General features: G+C 50.5%; 1 protein-coding gene across 3 annotated transcripts in view; it reads right to left on the bottom strand.

Annotated features, from left to right (window-relative positions):
- The window catches only part of DIAPH2 (diaphanous related formin 2), a 1,596,586-nt gene extending 1,580,738 nt beyond the window's left edge, over nt 1–15,848 (bottom strand). For all 3 annotated transcript variants that reach the window (XM_068249979.1, XM_068249980.1, XM_068249981.1), the window contains exon 1: nt 15,390–15,848. In XM_068249979.1, the coding sequence (XP_068106080.1) occupies nt 15,390–15,500 (111 nt within the window). In that variant the 5' untranslated portion in view covers nt 15,501–15,848. The remainder of the gene's footprint in view (nt 1–15,389) is intronic.
- Nucleotides 15,849–22,151: the final 6,303 nt, after the last annotated feature.

Raw genomic sequence — 22,151 nt, 5'->3', positions numbered from 1 at the left:
TACTATCAGTACAGGCACAGAGTAACAGCTTATACTGTACATTCTGGAGGCAGCAGAGATCAGCACACCCTGCAGCTAGTTTACTATCAGTACCAGAGCAACAGCTTATACTGTACATACTGGAGGCAGCAGAGATCAGTACACGCTGCAGCTAGTTTACTATCAGTACCAGAGTAACAGCTTACACTGTACATACTGGAGGTAGCAGAGATCAGTACACGCTGCAGCTAGTTTACTATCAGTACCAGAGTAACAGCTTACACTGTACATACTGGACGGAGCAGAGATCAGCACACCCTGCCGCTAGTTTACTATCAGTATAGGCACAGAGTAACAGCTGATACTGTACATACTGGAGGTAGCAGAGATCAGCACACACTGCAGCTAGTTTACTATCAGTACCAGAGTAACAGCTTATACTGTACATACTGGAGGCAGCAGAGATCAGTACACGCTGCAGTTAGTTTACTATCAGTAGAGGCACATAGTAACAGCTTATATTGTACATACTAGTCTGGGGGCAGCAGAGATCACACACTGCAGCTAGTTTACTGTCAGTACCAGAGTAACAGCTTATACTGTACATACTTGGGGCAGCAGAGATCAGCACACACTGCAGCTAGTTTACTATCAGTACAGGCACAGAGTAACAGCTTATACTGTACATACTGGAGGCAGCAGAGATCAGCACACACTGCAGCTAGTTTACTATCAGTACCAGAGTAACAGCTTATACTGTACATACTTGGGGCAGCAGAGATCAGCACACACTGCAGCTAGTTTACTATCAGTACCAGAGTAACAGCTTATACTGTACATACTTGGGGCAGCAGAGATCAGCACACGCTGCAGCTAGTTTACTATCAGTACCAGAGTAACAGCTTATACTGTACATACTTGGGGCAGCAGAGATCAGCACACGCTGCAGCTAGTTTACTATCAGTAGAGGCACAGAGTAACAGCGTATATTGTACATACTGGGGGCAGTAGAGATCAGCACACACTGCAGCTAGTTTACTATTAGTACCAGAGTAACAGCTTATACTGTACATACTGGAGGTAGGTAGCAGAGATCAGTACACGCTGCAGCTAGTTTACTATCAGTACAGGCACAGAGTAACAGCTTATACAGTACATACTTGGGGCAGCAGAGATCAGCACACACTGCAGCTAGTTTACTATCAGTACCAGAGTAACAGCTTATACTGTACATACTGGGGGCAGCAGAGATCAGCACACGCTGCAGCTAGGTTACTATCTGTACAGGCACAGAGTAACAGCTTATACTGTACATACTGGAGGCAGCAGAGATCAGCACACACTGCAGCTGGTTTACTATCAGTACTGGCACAGAGTAACAGCTTATACTGTACATACTGGAGGTAGCAGAGATCAGCACACACTGCAGCTAGGTTACTATCAGTACAGGCACAGAGTAACAGCTTATACTGTACATACTGGAGGTAGCAGAGATCAGCACACACTGCAGCTAGTTTACTATCAGTACAGACACAGAGTAACAGCTTATACTGTACATACTGGAGGCAGCAGAGATCACCACACACTGCAGCTAGTTTACTATCAGTACAGGCACAGAGTAACAGCTTATACTGTACATACTGGAGGTAGCAGAGATCAGCACACGCTGCAGCTAGTTTACTATCAGTAAAGGGAGAGTAACAGCTTATACTGTACATACTTGGGGCAGCAGAGATCAGCACACACTGCAGCTAGTTTACTATCAGTACCAGAGTAACAGCTTATACTGCACATACTGGGGGCAGCAGAGATCAGCACACACTGCAGCTAGTATACTATCAGCACAGGCACAGAGTAACAGCTTATACTGTACATACTGGAGGCAGCAGAGATCAGCACACACTGCAGCTAGTTTACTATCAGTACAGGCACAGAGTAACAGCTTATACTGTACATACTGGAGGTAGCAGAGATAAGCACATGCTGCAGCTAGTTTCCTATCAGTACAGGCACAGAGTAACAGCTTCTACTGTACATACTGGAGGCAGCAGAGATCAGCACACGCTGCAGCTATATTACTATCAGTACAGGCACAGAGTAACAGCTTATACTGTACACACTGGAGGCAGCAGAGATCAACACACACTGCAGCTAGATTACTATCAGTGCAGGCACAGAGTAACAGCTTATACTGTACATACTTGGGGCAGCAGTGATCAGCACACACTGCAGCTAGATTACTATCAGTACAGGCACAGAGTAACAGCTTATACTGTACATACTGGAGGTAGCAGGGATCAGCACACACTGCAGCTAGTTTACTATCAGTACAGGCACAGAGTAACAGCTTATCCTGTACATACTTGGGGCAGCAGAGATCAGCACACACTGCAGCTAGATTACTATCAGTACAGGCACAGAGTAACAGTTTATACTGTACATACTGGAGAAAGCAGAGATCAGCACACACTGCAGCTAGTTTACTATCAGTACAGGCACAGAGTAACAGCTTATACTGTACATACTGGAGGTAGCAGAGATCAGCACACACTGCAGCTAGTTTACTAACAGTACAGGCACAGAGTAACAGCTTTTACTGTACATACTGGAGGTAGCAGAGATCAGCACACACTGCAGCTAGATTACTATCAGTACAGGCACAGAGTAACAGCTTATACTGTACATACTGGAGGCAGCAGAGATCAGCACACACTGCAGCTAGTTTACTATCAGTACAGGCACAGAGTAACAGCTTATACTGTGTACATACTGGAGGCAGCAGAGATCAGCACACACTGCAGCTAGTTTACTAACAGTACAGGCACAGAGTAACAGCTTATACTGTACATACTGGAGGCAACAGAGAGCAGCACACACTGCAGCTAGATTACTATCAGTACAGGCACAGAGTAACAGCTTATACTGTACATACTGGGGGCAGCAGAGATCAGCACACACAGCAGTTAGATTACTATCAGTACAGGCACAGAGTAACAGCTTATACTGTACATACTGGGGGCAGCAGAGATCAGCACACACAGCAGCTAGAATACTATCAGTACAGGCACAGAGTAACAGCTTATACTGTACATACTGGAGGTAGCAGAGATCAGCACACACTGCAGCTAGTTTACTATCAGTACCAGAGTAACCGCTTATACTGTACATACTTGGGGCAGCAGAGATCAGCACAAGTCTGTTTGGCAAATGAAACACCTCTGTATGACTTTGTGCTATCAGAAGAATCCTTCTTGGGCTACAAGTGATGTATTTACAGACCAGGAGATGAAGACCTGTCCTGACTCTGCTTAGAGTTGGGTTTTTTAGGCCTGGCCCCTCAGAGTTCGGCTATAGAGATTTGTCGGTTCCCCTTGCATTGCTTTCCTGCGCTCTGAAGACAGAAGTCGAGGCTGCGAGGGTTAAGCACGACAATTGCACAGATTTCCTCTGGGCTTTGTGGTAAACAGTAATTTTGCAGCGACTGTTGCCTGGAGAGGGAAATTTGCTCTGTTCTCCCCGCGGAGCCATTTTGGCGCATTGGCGGAGGCCTCCCTATATTTTATAGCGGCTATCCGTCAGACCTGAGTCAACTGCAAACGTCCGCTGTGTGACATGCCGCAATCATTACCCCAACCCACTGGCCAATCCGAGCCGCCCGACTCGTCTATAGCGCAATACTCCCCATGTGCAGAATTCACTCCATGAGGAACTACAGCGGCCAATCCGAGCGCCCGACTCGCCTATAGCACAAAACTCCCCATGTGCAGAATTCATTCCATGAGGAAATACAGCGGCGGCCAATCCGAGCCGCCCGACTCGCCTATAGCACAAAACTCCCCATGTGCAGAATTCATTCCATGAGGAACTACAGCGGCCAATCCGAGCGCCCGACTCGCCTATAGCACAAAACTGCCCATGTGCAGAACTCATTCCATGAGCAACTACTGCTGCCTGCTCACTCTCCTACCTGCTGAGCCAGTTCACAGATCCTCAGTGACTGACAGCTGCCTGCTCACTCTCCTACCTGCTGAGCCAGTTCACAGAACCTCAGCAACTGACAGCTGCCTGCTCACTCTCCTACCTGCTGAGCCAGTTCACAGATCCTCAGCCACTGACAGCTGCCTGCTCTCCCTCCTACCTGCTGAGCCAGTTCACAGATCCTCAGCCACTGACAGCTGCCTGCTCACTCTCCTACCTGCTGAGCCAGTTCACAGATCCTCAGTGACTGACAGCTGCCTGCTCACTCTCCTACCTGCTGAGCCAGTTCACAGAACCTCAGCAACTGACAGCTGCCTGCTCACTCTCCTACCTGCTGAGCCAGTTCACAGATCCCCAGCCACTGACAGCTGCCTGCTCTCCCTCCTACCTGCTGAGCCAGTTCACAGATCCTCAGCCACTGACAGCTGCCTGCTCTCCCTCCTACCTGCTGAGTTCACAGATCTTCCTCTCCTCCTCAGCAGCTACACAGCAGAATTGGTGCCACGAATGTAACGGAAATAGGCCTTAAGAGACCTCGAGCATCAGGAACTTCAGCCAACCACAGATCTGCCGCAGCTGGCCGGAGATAATCTGACTCCACAATCCAACACATGGCAGTGCCAGGATCTGCAGCTGAGGGGCCCTTCGCACTGCGGTGATCAGCAGGCGTTTACCGGCGATCGCAGAACTGCTAGTGTGATGTAAACTATATGATAGTGATCTCAGTGCCGCGATCGCCAGCAATTCGCGGTAAATGCAAACGCGGCATGCAGCGCTTTTTCGTGATTTTTGAGCGCTCACCATTGCAATTTAGAAAAAAATTACAATCACGATCTCTCAAAAATTGCAAAATATAGAAAGCAAAAAAGTATGCGTTTACCGCGGAAAATCACTGCTGCAAAACGCTAGTGCTAATCGGTCGCGTTTTGCGATCCAGAGTGTGACTGGGCTCTAAAGCTGCTCACTGACGCTACAATTCTTAGTGAATAATCACTATTTGAGATTCTTCAGATCGTATTGTATGAAAACCGAGAAGCTGGTGGACTCGATCAATCCCGAGCGATCGCATTATCAATCGTTTCCTAAATAAAAATGTTTATACTCCGTGTCCAACTCCAGAGTCGTCAGTGAGCAATTTATCCACGTTTCCCCATAGATAAGACAGGACTCAACTTACAGACAGATTCAACTTACAAACAATCTCTGGGAACCTAACCGGCCTGTAAGGCCCCGTTCACACTGCACGCGTTTCCATCCGCGTTCCGGGAACACGTGTGGGAGGCCGACGCGTACGACATCAGAAAGTGCATAGACTGACGCTCACACTGCATGCGTTCCAGACCAGTGCGGTCCACGAACGCACCGCTGCACGCATTTTTTACCAAAACACGCGGTTGTCCCATTCACTACAGTGACTGGGATCAGCTACGCAATGCATAGAAACGCAGATGGCGTGCGTTCGTACGCCTTGCGTTCTGATCGCACGGCCGTCCGCGTTTCATGATGTGAGTGTGGCCTAAGTCAGGACCGCCTGTAGTAAGAAACAGATCTAGCAAACTGTAAACACAAAATATAACCACCGGATGTATCGATTTCTGCTTAACGATGTCACAGATCTGCAACGACCGGATCCGATGAAAAACGCCCCCTTATAGGAGGAGCTCAGAGCCAGGGGCGGAGTTACCACAAGGCATAAGGATACGTAATGCTAAGAGGCACCTGTAGATACATATGACGGGCAAGGGAAGTAAGGGAAGACAGCCAGCACACTTGGGGAGGGCGAAATCTAATGCTAGGTACACACCATACAATCTTCTGGCAGATTTACTGCCAGATCGACTAGTTCCAACAGGTCTGATCTGATTTTCAATCGATTCTCCATTCACTTCTATGGAAATTCAATTGGAAAATCGATCAGAAGTCAGATCTGACCTGCTGGAAATAGTCGATGTGGCAGTAAATCTGACAGTAAATTGTATGGTGTGTATCTAGCAGGAGATCTGTGCCTCTAGGCTCCGGTGATGTTCATCCAGGCTTGTTACGCCGGATCCACACCATACAATGTCTCAGCAGATTTACCTGGCCGATCAATTATTCCAGCAAGTCCGATCTGAGAATCAAACTATTTTTTTTAGCGATTTTCTGACCGATTTCTGTAGAAAAAAATAGTTGGATTCTCAGCTCGGACGTGCTGGGAATAATCGATTGACCAGGTAAATCTGCTGAAAAATGGTATGGTGTGTATCAAGTATTAAAGGAGAACTGTAGAGAGAGGTACATGGAGGCTGCCATATTGTTTTCCTTTTAAGCCTGGCAGACCTGCTGATCTATTTGGCTGCAGTAGTGTCTGAATCACACCAGAAACAAGCATGCAGCTAATCTTGTCAGATCTGACAATAATGTCAGAAACACCTGATCTGCTGCATGCTTGTTCAGGGGCTATGGCTGAAAGTATTAGAGGCAGAGGATCAGCAGGGCTGCCAGGCAACTGGTATTGCTTAACCACTTGATGACCCACCCTTTACCCCCCCTTAAGGACCAGCGCTGTTTTTAGTGATCTGTGCTGGGTGGGCTCTGCAGCCCCCAGCACAGATCAGGGTGCAGGCAGACCGACCAGATCGCCCCCCCCTTCCCCCTATGGGGATGATGTGCAGGGGGGGGGGGTCTGATCGCTCCTGCCTGCCTGAGGTTTGCGGGGGGGGGGAGGGGGGCACCTCAAAGCCCCCCTCCGCAGCGAAATTCCCCCCTCCCTCTCCTACCCCCCCCCCCCCCCAGTGATCCGAGCTGCACAGGACGCTATCCGTCCTGTGCAGCCAGTGACAGGACGTCCCCTCTCACATGGCGGCGATCCCCGGCTGCTGATTGGCCGGGGATCGCCGATCTGCCTTACGGCGCTGCTGTGCAGCAGCGCCGTACAATGTAAACAAAGGAGACATATGTCTCCTACATTTACATTTAGTCTGCGAGCCGCAATCAGCGGCTCACAGGCTATTCACGGAGACCCGCTCCGTGATCTAACAGGAAACGGGCGCTCGCACGAGCGGCCTTTCCTGATTAATTAGGGAGGCACCTGGCGACGCAGATCTGCGTCGCTGGTCCTCCAGCTACCACTTTGCCGCCGCACGGTATGAGTGTGCGGTCGGCAAGTGGTTAAAAAGAAATAAATATGGCTGCCTCCATATACCTCTCTCTCTCTTCAGTTCTCCTTTAAGAGCTATGGAGCTGTCACACTTACAGAATCCATATAATCCTGCTGTGGACACACCCCCTGCTAGCCACGCCCCCAGTCCTTCCCACAGCCATTATTTATTTACTGAGCTGTCATGTTTGAGTTAATAAGCAAACAAGGTCATGTGACTCTAATACCATTCACAACAATGTGTAACCGCAGAGAGAGTGACAGTGACACGTCCCATCCACCCGCTGTCACACCTCTGTCTGTGACAACCAGACACTGACATCTCTGACATGACTATGTACTCTGTAACGTGCTGCAGAAGATGTCAGGGCTATATAAACACATAATAATAATATGGTAGGACATTAGACTATGACTATGGTAGGATTAGAGTGTGAGCTCCTCTGAGGACAGTCAGTGACATGACTATGTACTCTGTAATGTGCTGCAGAAGATGTCAGGGCTATATAAACACATAATAATAATATGGTAGGACATTAGACTATGACTATGGTAGGATTAGAGTGTGAGCTCCTCTGATGACAGTCAGTGACATGACTATGTACTCTGTACAGTGCTGCAGAAGATGTCAGTGCTATATAAATACATAATAATAATATGGTAGGACATTAGACTATGACTATGGTAGGATTACATTGTGAGCTCCTCTGAGGACAGTCAGTGACATGACTATGTACTCTGTACAGTGCTGCAGGAGATGTCAGTGCTATATAAATACATAATAATAATATGGTAGGACATACATTAGACTATGACTATGGTAGGAGTGGATTGTGAGCTCCTCTGAGGACAGCCAGTGACATGACTCTGTACTCTGTAACGTGCTGCAGAAGATGTCAGTGCTATATAAATACATAATAATAATATGGTAGGACATTAGACTAGGACTATGGTAGGATTAGAGTGTGAGCTCCTCTGAGGACAGTCAGTGACATGACTATGTACTCTGTAATGTGCTGCAGAAGATATCAGTGCTATATAAATACATAATAATTATATGGTAGGACATTAGACTATGACTATGGTAGGATTAGAGTGTGAGCTCCTCTGAGGACAGTCAGTGACATGACTATGTACTCTGTAATGTGCTGCAGAAGATGTCAGTGCTATATAAATACATAATAATAATATGGTAGGACATTACACCATGACTATGGTAGGATTAGATTGTGATCTCCTCTGAGGACAGTCAGTGACATGACTATGTACTCTGTACAGTGCTGCAGGAGATGTCAGTGCACATTACACTATGACTATGGTAGGATTAGAGTGTGAGCTCCTCTGAGGACAGTCAGTGACATGACTATGTACTCTGTAATGTGCTGCAGGAGATGTCAGTGCTATATAAATACATAATAATATGGTAGGACATTACACTATGACTATGGTAGGATTAGATTGTGATCTCCTCTGAGGACAGTCAGTGACATGACTATGTACTCTGTAATGTGCTGCAGAAGATATCAGTGCTATATAAATACATAATAATAATATGGTAGGATATTAGACTAGATTATTAAAAAGTTAATATCGCATACAAGTAAAGCTGCCAGAAGAGGAATATGGAGGCGTCCGTCTGTTACTGTGACGCATTCACATAACGCTGACACATTATCCACGGCGTCTCCTGACAGGTATAATAAATATACATACATACACACACACACACTGTATGGGGATTATGGTGATCCTTTGACTTCAGTGCTTTTCAGAAGCGGAAGATCCGGAACATGCGCAAATCAGGGAGGCGGAGCCTGATCCCCACGCCGGTTCAGAGGGACCGGAGACCGGAGGAGGAGAGTGACACGAAATGACAAATAATGTGTCTGAAGGGAATCTGTGCGAAAACTGTAACCAAACGACATAAAAGAAACGATGAATGAGCAATATCGTGTATTCAGACCAATCCAACTGGCGACAGTTATTGCGTGGATATTGTGTAGTCTGTGTGGTCGCGGAGAATGCGCGCATATGCCGTGCGGAATGTTACGCTTTCGCACACAGTATTCTAAGCACATAGCATTAATGTGTGTACATCAGTATTTAAAGGACACCGGAGGTGACATGTGTGACATGATGAGATAGACATGTGTATGTACAGTGCCTAGCACACTAATAACTATGCTGTGTTCCTTTTTTCTTTCTCTGCCTGAAAGAGTTAAATATCAGGTATGTAAGTGGCTGACTCAGTCCTGACTCAGACAGGAAGTGACTACAGTGTGACCCTCACTGATTAGAAATTCCCCTGTTTCTCTCTTTCCTGCTCTCAGAAGCCATTTTCTCCAAGGAAAGTGTTTTGTAGTTGGAATTTCTTATCAGTGAGGGTCACACTGTAGTCACTTCCTGTCTGAGTCAGGACTGAGTCAGCCACTTACATACCTGGTATTTAACTCTTTCAGGCAGAGAAAGAAAAAAGGAACACAGCATAGTGATTTGTGTGCTAGGCACTGTACATACACATGTCTATCTCATCATGTCACATGTCACTTCGGGTATCCTTTAAGCAACTTTCTGTGTACATTTGCCAGGTTATGCTTTTGGTTGACGTCACATTTTTCTTTCATGTACCAATTTACATCTGGTGTGTGTGCGGACCAATCGTAATGATGCGCAACGTTTCAGGCCAGTCGCCCCTTGTCAAGTGCTTTCCTTCATGGGAAACGTTGTGCATGCTGAGGCTTGTCTTTAGAGAGGCTTAATGGACCCCTCTTCCCAGAGGGAATATATATACACACACACACACACTTCTCCTGAGGCCGGAGGACTGGTGGCTTACACATAGTGTCTCAACTGGCCGGACCTAAACCCCATAGAAAATCAGTGAGGAATTGTCAAGAGGAAGATGAGACACCTGACCCAAACCTGCAGGGGAGCTAAATGGACAACTAAAAGTGAACCCGAGGTGAGAGTTATATGCAGGCTGCCATATTTATTTCCTTTTAAGTAATACCAGTTACCTGGCTTTCTTGCTGATCCTTGGCCTCTAATACTTTTAGCCATAGACCCTGAACAAGCATGCAGCCAATCAGGTGTTTTTGATATTATTGTCAGATTTGACAAGATTAGCCACATGCTAGTTTCTGGTGTGATTCAGACACTACTGCAGCCAAATAGATCATCAGGGCCGCCAGGCAACTGGTATTATTTAGAAGGAAACAAATATGGCAGCCTCCATATCACTCTCACCTCAGGTTCACTTGAAGTGAGAAGACTATGGAGGCTGCCATGGTTATTTCCTGTTAAACAATACCAGTTGCCTGTTAGTCCTGATAATCTATTTGGCTGCAGTAGTGTCCAAATCACACCACAAACTAGCATGTGGCTAATCTTGTCAAATCTGACAATAATGTCAGAAACCTCTGATCTGCTGCATGCTTGTTCAGGGGCTATGGCTAAAAGTATTAGAGGCCGAGGATCAGCAAGAAAGCCAGGTAACTGGTATTACTTAAAAGGAAATAAATATGGCAACTTCCATATACCTCTCACTTCAGTTGTCCTTGAAGGTGGCTAACAAAGTATCCTGACCTAACACCTCAGCAGTGCCACAGGATTATCACCTCCATGACTCGGAACCTGAAGGGAGAGGTATGGAGGCAGCCATGTTTTTTTTCCTTATAAACAATACCAGTTGCCTGGCTATCCTGCTGATCCTCTGCCTCTAATACTTTCAGCCATAGCCCCTGAACAAGCATGCAGCAGATCAGGTGTTTCTGACATTGTCAGATCTGACAAGATTAGCTGCATGCTTGTTTCTGGCGTGAGTCAGACACTACTGCAACCAAATAGATCAGCAGGGAAACTGGTATTATTTAAAGGACAACTGAAGTGAGAAGGCTATGAAAGCTTCCATATTTATTTCCTGCTAAACAATACCAGTTGCCTGGCTGTCCTGCTGATCTCTCTGGCTGCAGTTATGTCTGAATCACACACCTGGAACAAGCATGCAGCTAATCCAGTCACACTTCAGTCATAGCACTTGACCTGCTGCATGCTTGTTTAGGGGCTGTGGCTAAAAGCATTAGAGGCAGAGGATCAGCAGGGCTGCCCGGCAACTGGTATTGCTTAAAAAGAAACAAACATGGCAGCCTCCATATACCTCTCTCTTCAGAGGTTGGTGTGAAGCAGTGATACATGCAAAAGCAGCTCCGACCAAATCCATGGACATTCCTGGTGAGACATGGAGGGCCGCTGTATACACACTAGATTCTCCGCAGACGTTATCAGCCGCCTCGGCCAAGGTTCATTGAACGTGTGTACATAGCTTCACCGAGTCTGACCAGTGACAGGAGACCGGTACAATAGTGTTATCACTGGATAGTGGGGAGCCTGTGCAATCACTGCGGTACACAGAAGCACAGCAGGAGGTGCAGGTGGAGGTACAGCTGGAGGTGCAGGCAGAGGTACAGCTGGAGGTACAGGTGGAGGTACAGGCAGAGGTACAGCTGGAGGTACAGCTGGAGGTACAGGCAGAGGTACAGCTGGAGGTACAGGAGGAGGTACAGCTGGAGGTACAGGCAGAGGTACAGCTGGAGGTACAGGCAGAGGTACAGGTGGAGGTACAGGAGGAGGTACAGCTGGAGGTATAGGAGGGAGGTACAGCTGGAGGTACAGGCAGAGGTACAGCTGGAGGTACAGGCAGAGGTACAGCTGGAGGTACAGGCAGAGGTACAGCTGGAGGTACAGGCTGGAGGTACAGGCGGACGTACAGCTGGAGGTACAGGCAGAGGTACAGGCAGACGTACAGGCTGGAGGTACAGGCGGACGTACAGCTGGAGGTACAGGCAGAGGTACAGGCAGAGGTACAGACAGAGGTACAGACTGGAGGTACAGGCGGACATACAGCTGGAGGTACAGGCAGAGGTATAGGCGGACATACAGGCTGGAGGTACAGGCGGACGTACAGCTGGAGGTACAGGCTGGAGGTACAGGCTGGAGGTACAGACAGAGGTACAGGCAGAGGTGCAGCTGGAGGTACAGGCAGAGGTACAGCTGGAGGTACAGGCAGAGGTACAGCTGGAGGTACAGGCAGAGGTACAGGCGGACGTACAGGCTGGAGGTACAGGCGGACGTACAGCTGGAGGTACAGACAGAGGTACAGGCAGAGGTACAGACAGAGGTACAGCTGGAGGTACAGGCAGAGGTACAGCTGGAGGTACAGGCAGAGGTACAGCTGGAGGTACAGGCAGAGGTACAGCTGGAGGTACAGGCAGAGGTACAGCTGGAGGTACAGGCAGAGGTACAGCTGGAGGTACAGGCAGAGGTACAGCTGGAGGTACAGGCAGAGGTACAGGCAGAGGTACAGCTGGAGGTACAGGTGGAGGTACAGGTGGAGGTACAGGCAGAGGTACAGCTGGAGGTACAGGCAGAGGTACAGGTGGAGGTACATCTGGAGGGACAGGCAGAGGTGACGGCAGAGGTACAGGCGGAGGTACAGCTGGAGGTACAGGCAGAGGTACAGGTGGAGGTACAGGCAGAGGTACAGGCAGAGGTACAGGCAGAGGTACAGGCTGGAGGTACAGGCAGACGTACAGCTGGAGGTACAGACAGAGGTACAGGCAGAGGTACAGCTGGAGGTACAGGCAGAGGTACAGACAGACGTACAGCTGGAGGTACAGGTGGAGGTACAGGCAGAGGTACAGCTGGAGGTACAGGTGGAGGTACAGCTGGAGGGACAGGCAAAGGTGACGGCAGAGGTACAGGCGGAGGTACAGCTGGAGGTACAGCTGGAGGTACAGGCAGAGGTACAGGCTGGAGGTACAGGCTGGAGGTACAGCTGGAGGTACAGGCAGAGGTACAGCTGGGGGTACAGGCAGAGGTACAGGTGGAGGTACAGCTGGAGGGACAGGAGGAGGTGCAGGCAGAGGTACAGCTGGAGGTATAGGCAGAGGTACAGCTGGGGGTACAGGCAGAGGTGCAGGCGGAGGTACAGCTGGAGGTACAGGCGGAGGTGCAGGCAGAGGTACAGCTGGAGGTACAGGCGGAGGTGCAGGCAGAGGTACAGCTGGAGGTACAGGCGGAGGTGCAGGCAGAGGTACAGCTGGAGGTACAGGCGGAGGTGCAGGCAGAGGTACAGGCGGAGGTGCAGGCAGAGGTACAGCTGGAGGTACAGGCGGAGGTGCAGGCAGAGGTACAGCTGGAGGTACAGGCGGAGGTGCAGGCAGAGGTACAGCTGGAGGTACAGGCAGAGGTACAGGTGGAGGGACAGGAGGAGGTGCAGGCAGAGGTACAGCTGGAGGTATAGGCAGAGGTACAGCTGGGGGTACAGGCAGAGGTGCAGGTGGAGGTACAGCTGGAGGTACAGGCGGAGGTGCAGGCAGAGGTACAGCTGGAGGTACAGGCGGAGGTGCAGGCAGAGGTACAGCTGGAGGTACAGGCAGAGGTACAGGCGGACGTACAGGCTGGAGGTACAGGCGGACGTACAGCTGGAGGTACAGACAGAGGTACAGGCAGAGGTACAGACAGAGGTACAGCTGGAGGTACAGGCAGAGGTACAGCTGGAGGTACAGGCAGAGGTACAGCTGGAGGTACAGGCAGAGGTACAGCTGGAGGTACAGGCAGAGGTACAGCTGGAGGTACAGGCAGAGGTACAGCTGGAGGTACAGGCAGAGGTACAGCTGGAGGTACAGGCAGAGGTACAGGCAGAGGTACAGGCAGAGGTACAGCTGGAGGTACAGGTGGAGGTACAGGCAGAGGTACAGCTGGAGGTACAGGCAGAGGTACAGGTGGAGGTACATCTGGAGGGACAGGCAGAGGTGACGGCAGAGGTACAGGCGGAGGTACAGCTGGAGGTACAGGCAGAGGTACAGGCGGAGGTACAGGCAGAGGTACAGGCAGAGGTACAGGCAGAGGTACAGGCTGGAGGTACAGGCAGACGTACAGCTGGAGGTACAGACAGAGGTACAGGCAGAGGTACAGCTGGAGGTACAGGCAGAGGTACAGACAGACGTACAGCTGGAGGTACAGGTGGAGGTACAGGCAGAGGTACAGCTGGAGGTACAGGCAGAGGTACAGGTGGAGGTACAGCTGGAGGGACAGGCAAAGGTGACGGCAGAGGTACAGACGGAGGTACAGCTGGAGGTACAGCTGGAGGTACAGGCAGAGGTACAGGCTGGAGGTACAGGCTGGAGGTACAGCTGGAGGTACAGGCAGAGGTACAGCTGGGGGTACAGGCAGAGGTACAGGTGGAGGTAAAGCTGGAGGGACAGGAGGAGGTGCAGGCAGAGGTACAGCTGGAGGTATAGGCAGAGGTACAGCTGGGGGTACAGGCAGAGGTGCAGGCGGAGGTACAGCTGGAGGTACAGGCGGAGGTGCAGGCAGAGGTACAGCTGGAGGTACAGGCGGAGGTGCAGGCAGAGGTACAGCTGGAGGTACAGGCGGAGGTGCAGGCAGAGGTACAGCTGGAGGTACAGGCGGAGGTGCAGGCAGAGGTACAGGCGGAGGTGCAGGCAGAGGTACAGCTGGAGGTACAGGCGGAGGTGCAGGCAGAGGTACAGCTGGAGGTACAGGCGGAGGTGCAGGCAGAGGTACAGCTGGAGGTACAGGCAGAGGTACAGGTGGAGGTACAGCTGGAGGGACAGGAGGAGGTGCAGGCAGAGGTACAGCTGGAGGTATAGGCAGAGGTACAGCTGGGGGTACAGGCAGAGGTGCAGGCGGAGGTACAGCTGGAGGTACAGGCGGAGGTGCAGGCAGAGGTACAGCTGGAGGTGCAGGCAGAGGTACAGCTGGAGGTACAGGCGGAGGTGCAGGCAGAGGTACAGCTGGAGGTACAGGCGGAGGTGCAGGCAGAGGTACAGCTGGAGGTACAGGCGGAGGTGCAGGCAGAGGTACAGGCGGAGGTGCAGGCAGAGGTACAGCTGGAGGTACAGGCGGACATACAGGTGGAGGCGCTGGTGGAGGTACAGCTGGAGGTACAGGAGAAGGTACAGGCAGAGGTACAGGTGAAGATATAGAAGGAGGTACAGAAGGAGGTAGAGGCAGAGGTATAGATGAAGATATTGGAGGAGGTACAGGATGAGGTGCAGGTGCCTTGGCAGAGAAGCTGCCCCCTCCCTCCCTCGGTTCCCCCCCACTCTCCCTGCCTCCATACGGTTGGGCAGACATCCCCTCCCTCCTCTCCCAGCATCACCCGGGAGGAGAGCTGGGGAGGGGGGGACAGGCGAGAGGAGACACAGAAGGCAGGCAGTGCCACCCCGGCCTCAGCAGGAACACATGGCCAATCACAGCCAGCACTCACCAGCTTCGCCTTATTCCGGGTGTCGTCCGGCTCGGAGGGTTTCCTCCTGGCGTTCCTGTCCGGGTTCTTTCCTGGAGAATCCTCTCCTCCTCCGCCCGCTGCCGGCTCCATCTCTCCCGCCTCGTCCGCCAGATTTACCGCTTGTGCCAGCCCGTGCTAGGGCGGCGTGTCATGCAGCCGGGAGGGTCGGTGTGACAGACACCGCCGGTTATCTGTTAGTTGTGCAGATCTGCCCCCCTGATGTACAATGCTGCTGCTGCTCCTTTAAGAGGTTTGCGCGCCACACTGCAAGCGTCGTGCCTGGCACAGGCCTCTGACATGCCGACCAGCGCTGGCCCCCAAGAATCCGCTATTATTATTATTATTATTGTTGTTTCCCTGGCTGGCTTAGCTGGGCTCCCTTTAAGGCAGCGGCTGAGAGAGATCCCAAGTCTGAGCTATTCACCCTCCTAACCAGGAAATGGCTGCAGACAGAAGCAATCAACTGCCGATCAGCAGCACACATGGCGATCAGCTGCTCTGTGTCTGTATCCTGTGTGACTCGCACCGAATCCTGCTACCGGGAGACCGCATCCTGCACCGCTGGCACACACCGAATCCTGCTACTGCCCGGACACACCGAATACTGAATCCTGCTACCGGGAGACCGCATCCTGCACCGCTGGCACACACCGAATCCTGCCACTGCCCAGACACACCGAATACTGAATCCTGCTACCGGGAGACCGCATCCTGCACCACTGGCACACACCGAATCCTGCTACTGCTCGGACACACCGAATACTGAATCCTGCTACTGGGAGACCGAATCCTGCACCGCTGGCACACACCGAATCCTTCTACTGCCCGGACATGCCGAATACTGAATACTGCTACCGGGAGACCGCATCCTGCACCGCCGGCACACACCGAATCCTGCTACTGCCCGGACACACCGAATACTGAATCCTGCTACCCGGAGACCGAATCCTGCACCGCTGGCACACACCGAATCCTGCCACTGCCCAGACACACCGAATACTGAATCCTGCTACTGGGAGACCGAATCCTGCACCGCTGGCACACACCAAATCCTTCTACTGCCCGGACACACCGAATACTGAACCCTGCTACCGGGAAACCGAATCCTACACCGCCTGCACACCGAATACTGCTACCAGGAGACTGTATCTTGCACCTCCGGCACACACCGAATGCTGCTACTGCCTGGACACACCGAATACTGAACCCTGCTACTGGGAGACCGAATCCTGCACCGCTGGCACACACCGAATCCTTCTACTGCCCAGGCACACCGAATACTGAATCCTGCTACTGGGAGACCGAATCCTGCACCGCTGGCACACACCGAATCCTTCTACTGCCCGGACACGCCAAATACTGAATCCTGCTACTGGGAGACCGAATCCTACACCGCCTGCACACCGAATACTGCTACCAGGAGACTGTATCTTGCACCTCCGGCACACACCAAATGCTGCTACTGCCTGGACACACCGAATACTGAACCCTGCTACCGGGACACTGAATCCTGCACCGCCTGCACACACCGAATACTGAATCCTGCTACCGGGAGACCGAATCCTGCACCGTCCACACACCGAATGCTGCTACCGGGAGACTGAATCCTGCATTGCCTGGACACACACAGTATGCTGCTACCGGAAGACTGAATCCTGCACCACCTGGGCACACCGAATACTGCTACCGGGAGACTGAATCCTGGCTGCACCACCTGGCAGTGTTGTCAACCGCCCGTAAATTTACGGGCAGCCCGTAATTTTTTATACAAATTAAGCTGCCTGTGAATTCCGTAAGGAGTTCAGCAGGCCCGCCCTGTTTCAGGAGGACAGCGGCGCAGTGGAGGAAGAGCTGTGGGCAGCGGTGGAGAAGGGGGGCAATCTCACCCCCCTTCTCTCACCTTAGTACTCTCCCTCCCTCGTTGACTGTCCCCCTCCTGATCTAAGTGCGGAGTGTTATAGTAGAGAACAGAGGCGCCAAAAGGATAAAAACAATATTTAAAAGTTTTAAAAAAATTGCTTAGGAGGCAGTGGTGGACTTACCTCCCACAAGCAGACACAACAAACTGTGTATTCACAAAAAGGGATATTTATTGGTATACTCCAAAAAAGATCGCAACGCGTTTCGCAGGTCAAGCCCGCTTCATCAGGCAATTACAGGAAGGAGCACACAACAGCAGTATGTCTAGATAGCACCTGGCGCCTCAGTGACATACTGCTGTTGTGTGCTCCTTCCTGTAATTGCCTGATGAAGCGGGCTTGACCTGCGAAACGCGTTGCGATCTTTTTTGGAGTATACCAATAAATATCCCTTTTTGTGAATACACAGTTGTTGTGTCTGCTTGTGGGAGGTAAGTCCACCACTGCCTCCTAAGCAATTTTTTTAAAACTTTTAAATATTGTTTTTATCCTTTTGGCGCCTCTGTTCTCTACTATAACACTGATTGTATCCACCTTTGGTGGAGGGGGATACCCCTTCTTGTTTTCAAGCCTACAGAGAGCGACTTCTTATTCCTGAGTGAGGACAGGCTAATCTCCTCACCTGCCTACACAGTGGTTGCCTGGAGGTAACCCTGGTTTGTGAGTATTCAATTCATACTCTTTCTAATTATCCAATTACCTTGACATACTACACCATATCGGGCTCTCAGTTCTTCTCTTTTTCATAAGTGCGGAGTGGCGCTTGGGAGCGGGCGGGACTTACCTTCCGTCTCGCTCCTGCGCCGGAAGTTCTGCTGCTCTGGTCTGGACCAGACCAGAGTAGCGGCAGATCATCCCGCGCCGGCGACGAGAGAAGACGCAGGTAAGTTCCGCTCACTGCCGCCTGCCACTGCCAGCCACTCAGTCACTTAGTTCAGGAGGGGAGAGCGAGCTGCTCCCCTCCTGCTTTAGGGGGTCACCTGGCTACCCATGGGCACATATACATCTGGCTACATCTACTGGGCACATATAACCCTGGCTACATCTACTGGGCACATATACATCTGGCTACATCTACTGGTAGAGATGTGGCGAACGGTTCCCGAACCGTTCGCCGGCGAACATCTCTAAATTCATGGGCCTCTTACTACTTCCGGGTCGCAATGACCCGGAGTAGTACGCCTGCGCTGCCCGGCGGAGCGCGTCCTAGATCGCGCTCCCGTTGCCGGGCACTCTCTGCGCATGTGCGTGACGTCATGAGTGACGTCACGCTCATGCGCAGAGAGCGCCCGGCAACAGGAGCGCGATCTAGGACGCGCTCCGCCGGGCAGCGCAGGCGTACTACTCCGGGTCATTGCGACCCGGAAGTAGTAAGAGGCCCAGAGAGGTTCGCCAGGCGAACTGTTCGGCCCAACTCTATTTACTGGGCACATCTAACCCTAGCTACATCTACTGGGCACATATAACCCTGGCTACATCTACTGGGCACATATACATCTGGCTACATCTACTGGGCACATATACCTCTGGCTACATCTATTGGGCACATATAATCCTGGCTACATCTACTGGGCACATATACCTCTGGCTACATCTACTGGGCACATATACATCTGGCTACATCTACTGGGCACATATAACCCTGGCTACATCTACTGGGCACATATACCTCTGGCTACATCTACTGGGCACATATACCTCTGGCTACATCTACTGGGCACATATAACCCTGGCTACATCTACTGGGCACATATACCTCTGGCTACATCTACTGGGCACATATACCTCTGGCTACATCTACTGGGCACATATACATCTGGCTACATCTACTGGGCACATATAACCCCCTGGCTACATCTACTGGGCACATATACATCTGGCTACATCTACTGGGCACATATACATCTGGCTACATCTACTGGGCACATATAACCCTGGCTACATCTACTGGGGACATATACCCCTGGCTACATCTACTGGGCACATATACATCTGGCTACATCTACTGGGCACATATAACCCTGGCTACATCTACTGGGCACATATAACCCTGGCTATATCTACTGGGCACATATACATCTGGCTACATCTACTGGGCACATATACATCTGGCTACATCTACTGGGGACATATACCTCTGGCTACATCTACTGGGCACATATACCTCTGGCTACATCTACTGGGCACATATACCTCTGGCTACATCTACTGGGCACATATACCTCTGGCTACATCTACTGGGCACATATACATCTGGCTACATCTACTGGGGACATATACATCTGGCTACATCTACTGGGGACATATACATCTGGCTACATCTACTGGGCACATATACATCTGGCTACATATACTGGGCACATATAACCCTGGCTACATCTACTGGGCACATATACCTCTGGCTACATCTACTGGGCACATATACCTCTGGCTACATCTACTGGGCACATATACCTCTGGCTACATCTACTGGGCACATATACCTCTGGCTACATCTACTGGGCACATATACCTCTGGCTACATCTACTGGGCACATATACCCCTGGCTACATCTACTGGGGACATATACCTCTGGCTACATCTACTGGGCACATATAACCCTGGCTACATCTACTGGGCACATATACCTCTGGCTACATCTACTGGGCACATATACATCTGGCTACATCTACTGGGCACATATACATCTGGCTACATCTACTGGGGACATATACATCTGGCTACATCTACTGGGCACATATACATCTGGCTACATATACTGGGCACATATAACCCTGGCTACATCTACTGGGCACATATACCTCTGGCTACATCTACTGGGCACATATACCTCTGGCTACATCTACTGGGCACATATACCTCTGGCTACATCTACTGGGCACATATACATCTGGCTACATCTACTGGGCACATATACCTCTGGCTACATCTACTGGGCACATATACCTCTGGCTACATCTACTGGGCACATATACCTCTGGCTACATCTACTGGGCACATATACATCTGGCTACATCTACTGGGCACATATACCCCTGGCTACATCTACTGGGGACATATACCTCTGGCTACATCTACTGGGCACATATAACCCTGGCTACATCTACTGGGCACATATACCCCTGGCTACATCTACTGGGCACATATACATCTGGCTACATCTACTGGGCACATATACATCTGGCTACATCTACTGGGGACATATACATCTGGCTACATCTACTGGGCACATATACATCTGGCTACATATACTGGGCACATATAACCCTGGCTACATCTACTGGGCACATATACCTCTGGCTACATCTACTGGGCACATATACATCTGGCTACATATACTGGGCACATATACATCTGGCTACATCTACTGGGGACATATATACCTCTGGCTACATCTACTGGGCACATATAACCCTGGCTACATATACTGGGGACATATAACCCTGGCTACATCTACTGGGCACCTATACCTCTGGCTACATCTACTGGGCACATATAACCCTGGCTACATCTACTGGGCACATATACCTCTGGCTACATCTACTGGGCACATATACCCCTGGCTACATCTACTGGGCACATATACATCTGGCTACATCTACTGGGCACATATAACCCTGGCTACATCTACTGGGCACATATAACCCTGGCTACATCTACTGGGCACATATAACCCTGGCTACATCTACTGGGCACATATAACCCTGGCTACATATACTGGGCACATATACATCTGGCTACATCTACTGGGCACATATACCTCTGGCTACATCTACTGGGCACATATAACCCTGGCTACATCTACTGGGCACATATAACCCTGGCTACATCTACTGGGCACATATAACCCTGGCTACATCTACTGGGCACATATACCTCTGGCTACATCTACTGGGCACATATACCTCTGGCTACATCTACTGGGCACATATACATCTGGCTGCATCTACTGGGCACATATAACCTCTGGCTACATCTACTGGGCACATATAACTCTGGCTACATATACTGGGGACATATACCTCTGGCTACATATACTGGGCACATATACCCCTGCCTACATATACTGGGGACATATACCTCTGGCTACATATACTGAGGACACTGGCTATTTGCCATTATGTGCATTTACTGGTGAAATGCTGTCTCTTATTATGTGCATTTACTGGTGCAAAGCTGTCTCTTATTATGTGCATTTACTGGTGAAAAGCTGTCTCTTATGTTCATTTACTGTTGAAAAGCTGTCTCTCATTACGTGCATTTACTGGTGAAAAGCTGTCTCTCATTACGTGCATTTACTGGTGAAAGGCGGTCTCTTATGTGCATTTACTGGTGAAACGCTGTCCCTCATTATGTGTATTTACTTGCCATGCCCACTTTAGTCGCGCAAATTTCCTCGAACATGTTGCCCCCTACCCATTTGACTGCCCCCTCATATGTGCATCCATCTGAAAATGGCGCCTGTGAATAATGGCGCACAGTGTTGCCGCTAATCCGTTTGCCGCTTATCGCTAAAGCCTTATTGTTATTTAGCGTTAAAGCCTTATCGTTATTTAGCGTTAACACACAGAACCCTCTCTGTACCTATCCCTGACTCCTAAACCCCCTGGTGATGCCTAACCCTAACCACCCCCCTGGTGATGCCTAACCCTAACCATCCCCCTGGTGGTGCCTAACCCTAACCACCCCCCTGGTGGTGTATATTGTACTGTAACTATACCTAACCCTACTCTCACACAGAACCCTCCCTGTACCTAACCCTAACCACCCCCTTGGTGGTGCCTAACCCTAAGACCCCCTTGGTGGTGCCTAACCCTAAGA

The sequence above is a fragment of the Hyperolius riggenbachi genome, chromosome 8 (assembly GCF_040937935.1).
Source record: "Hyperolius riggenbachi isolate aHypRig1 chromosome 8, aHypRig1.pri, whole genome shotgun sequence".
Lineage (NCBI taxonomy): Eukaryota > Metazoa > Chordata > Amphibia > Anura > Hyperoliidae > Hyperolius > Hyperolius riggenbachi.
The sequence above is the reverse complement of the archived record's forward strand: the minus strand, read 5'-3'. Positions and strand labels throughout refer to the sequence as shown.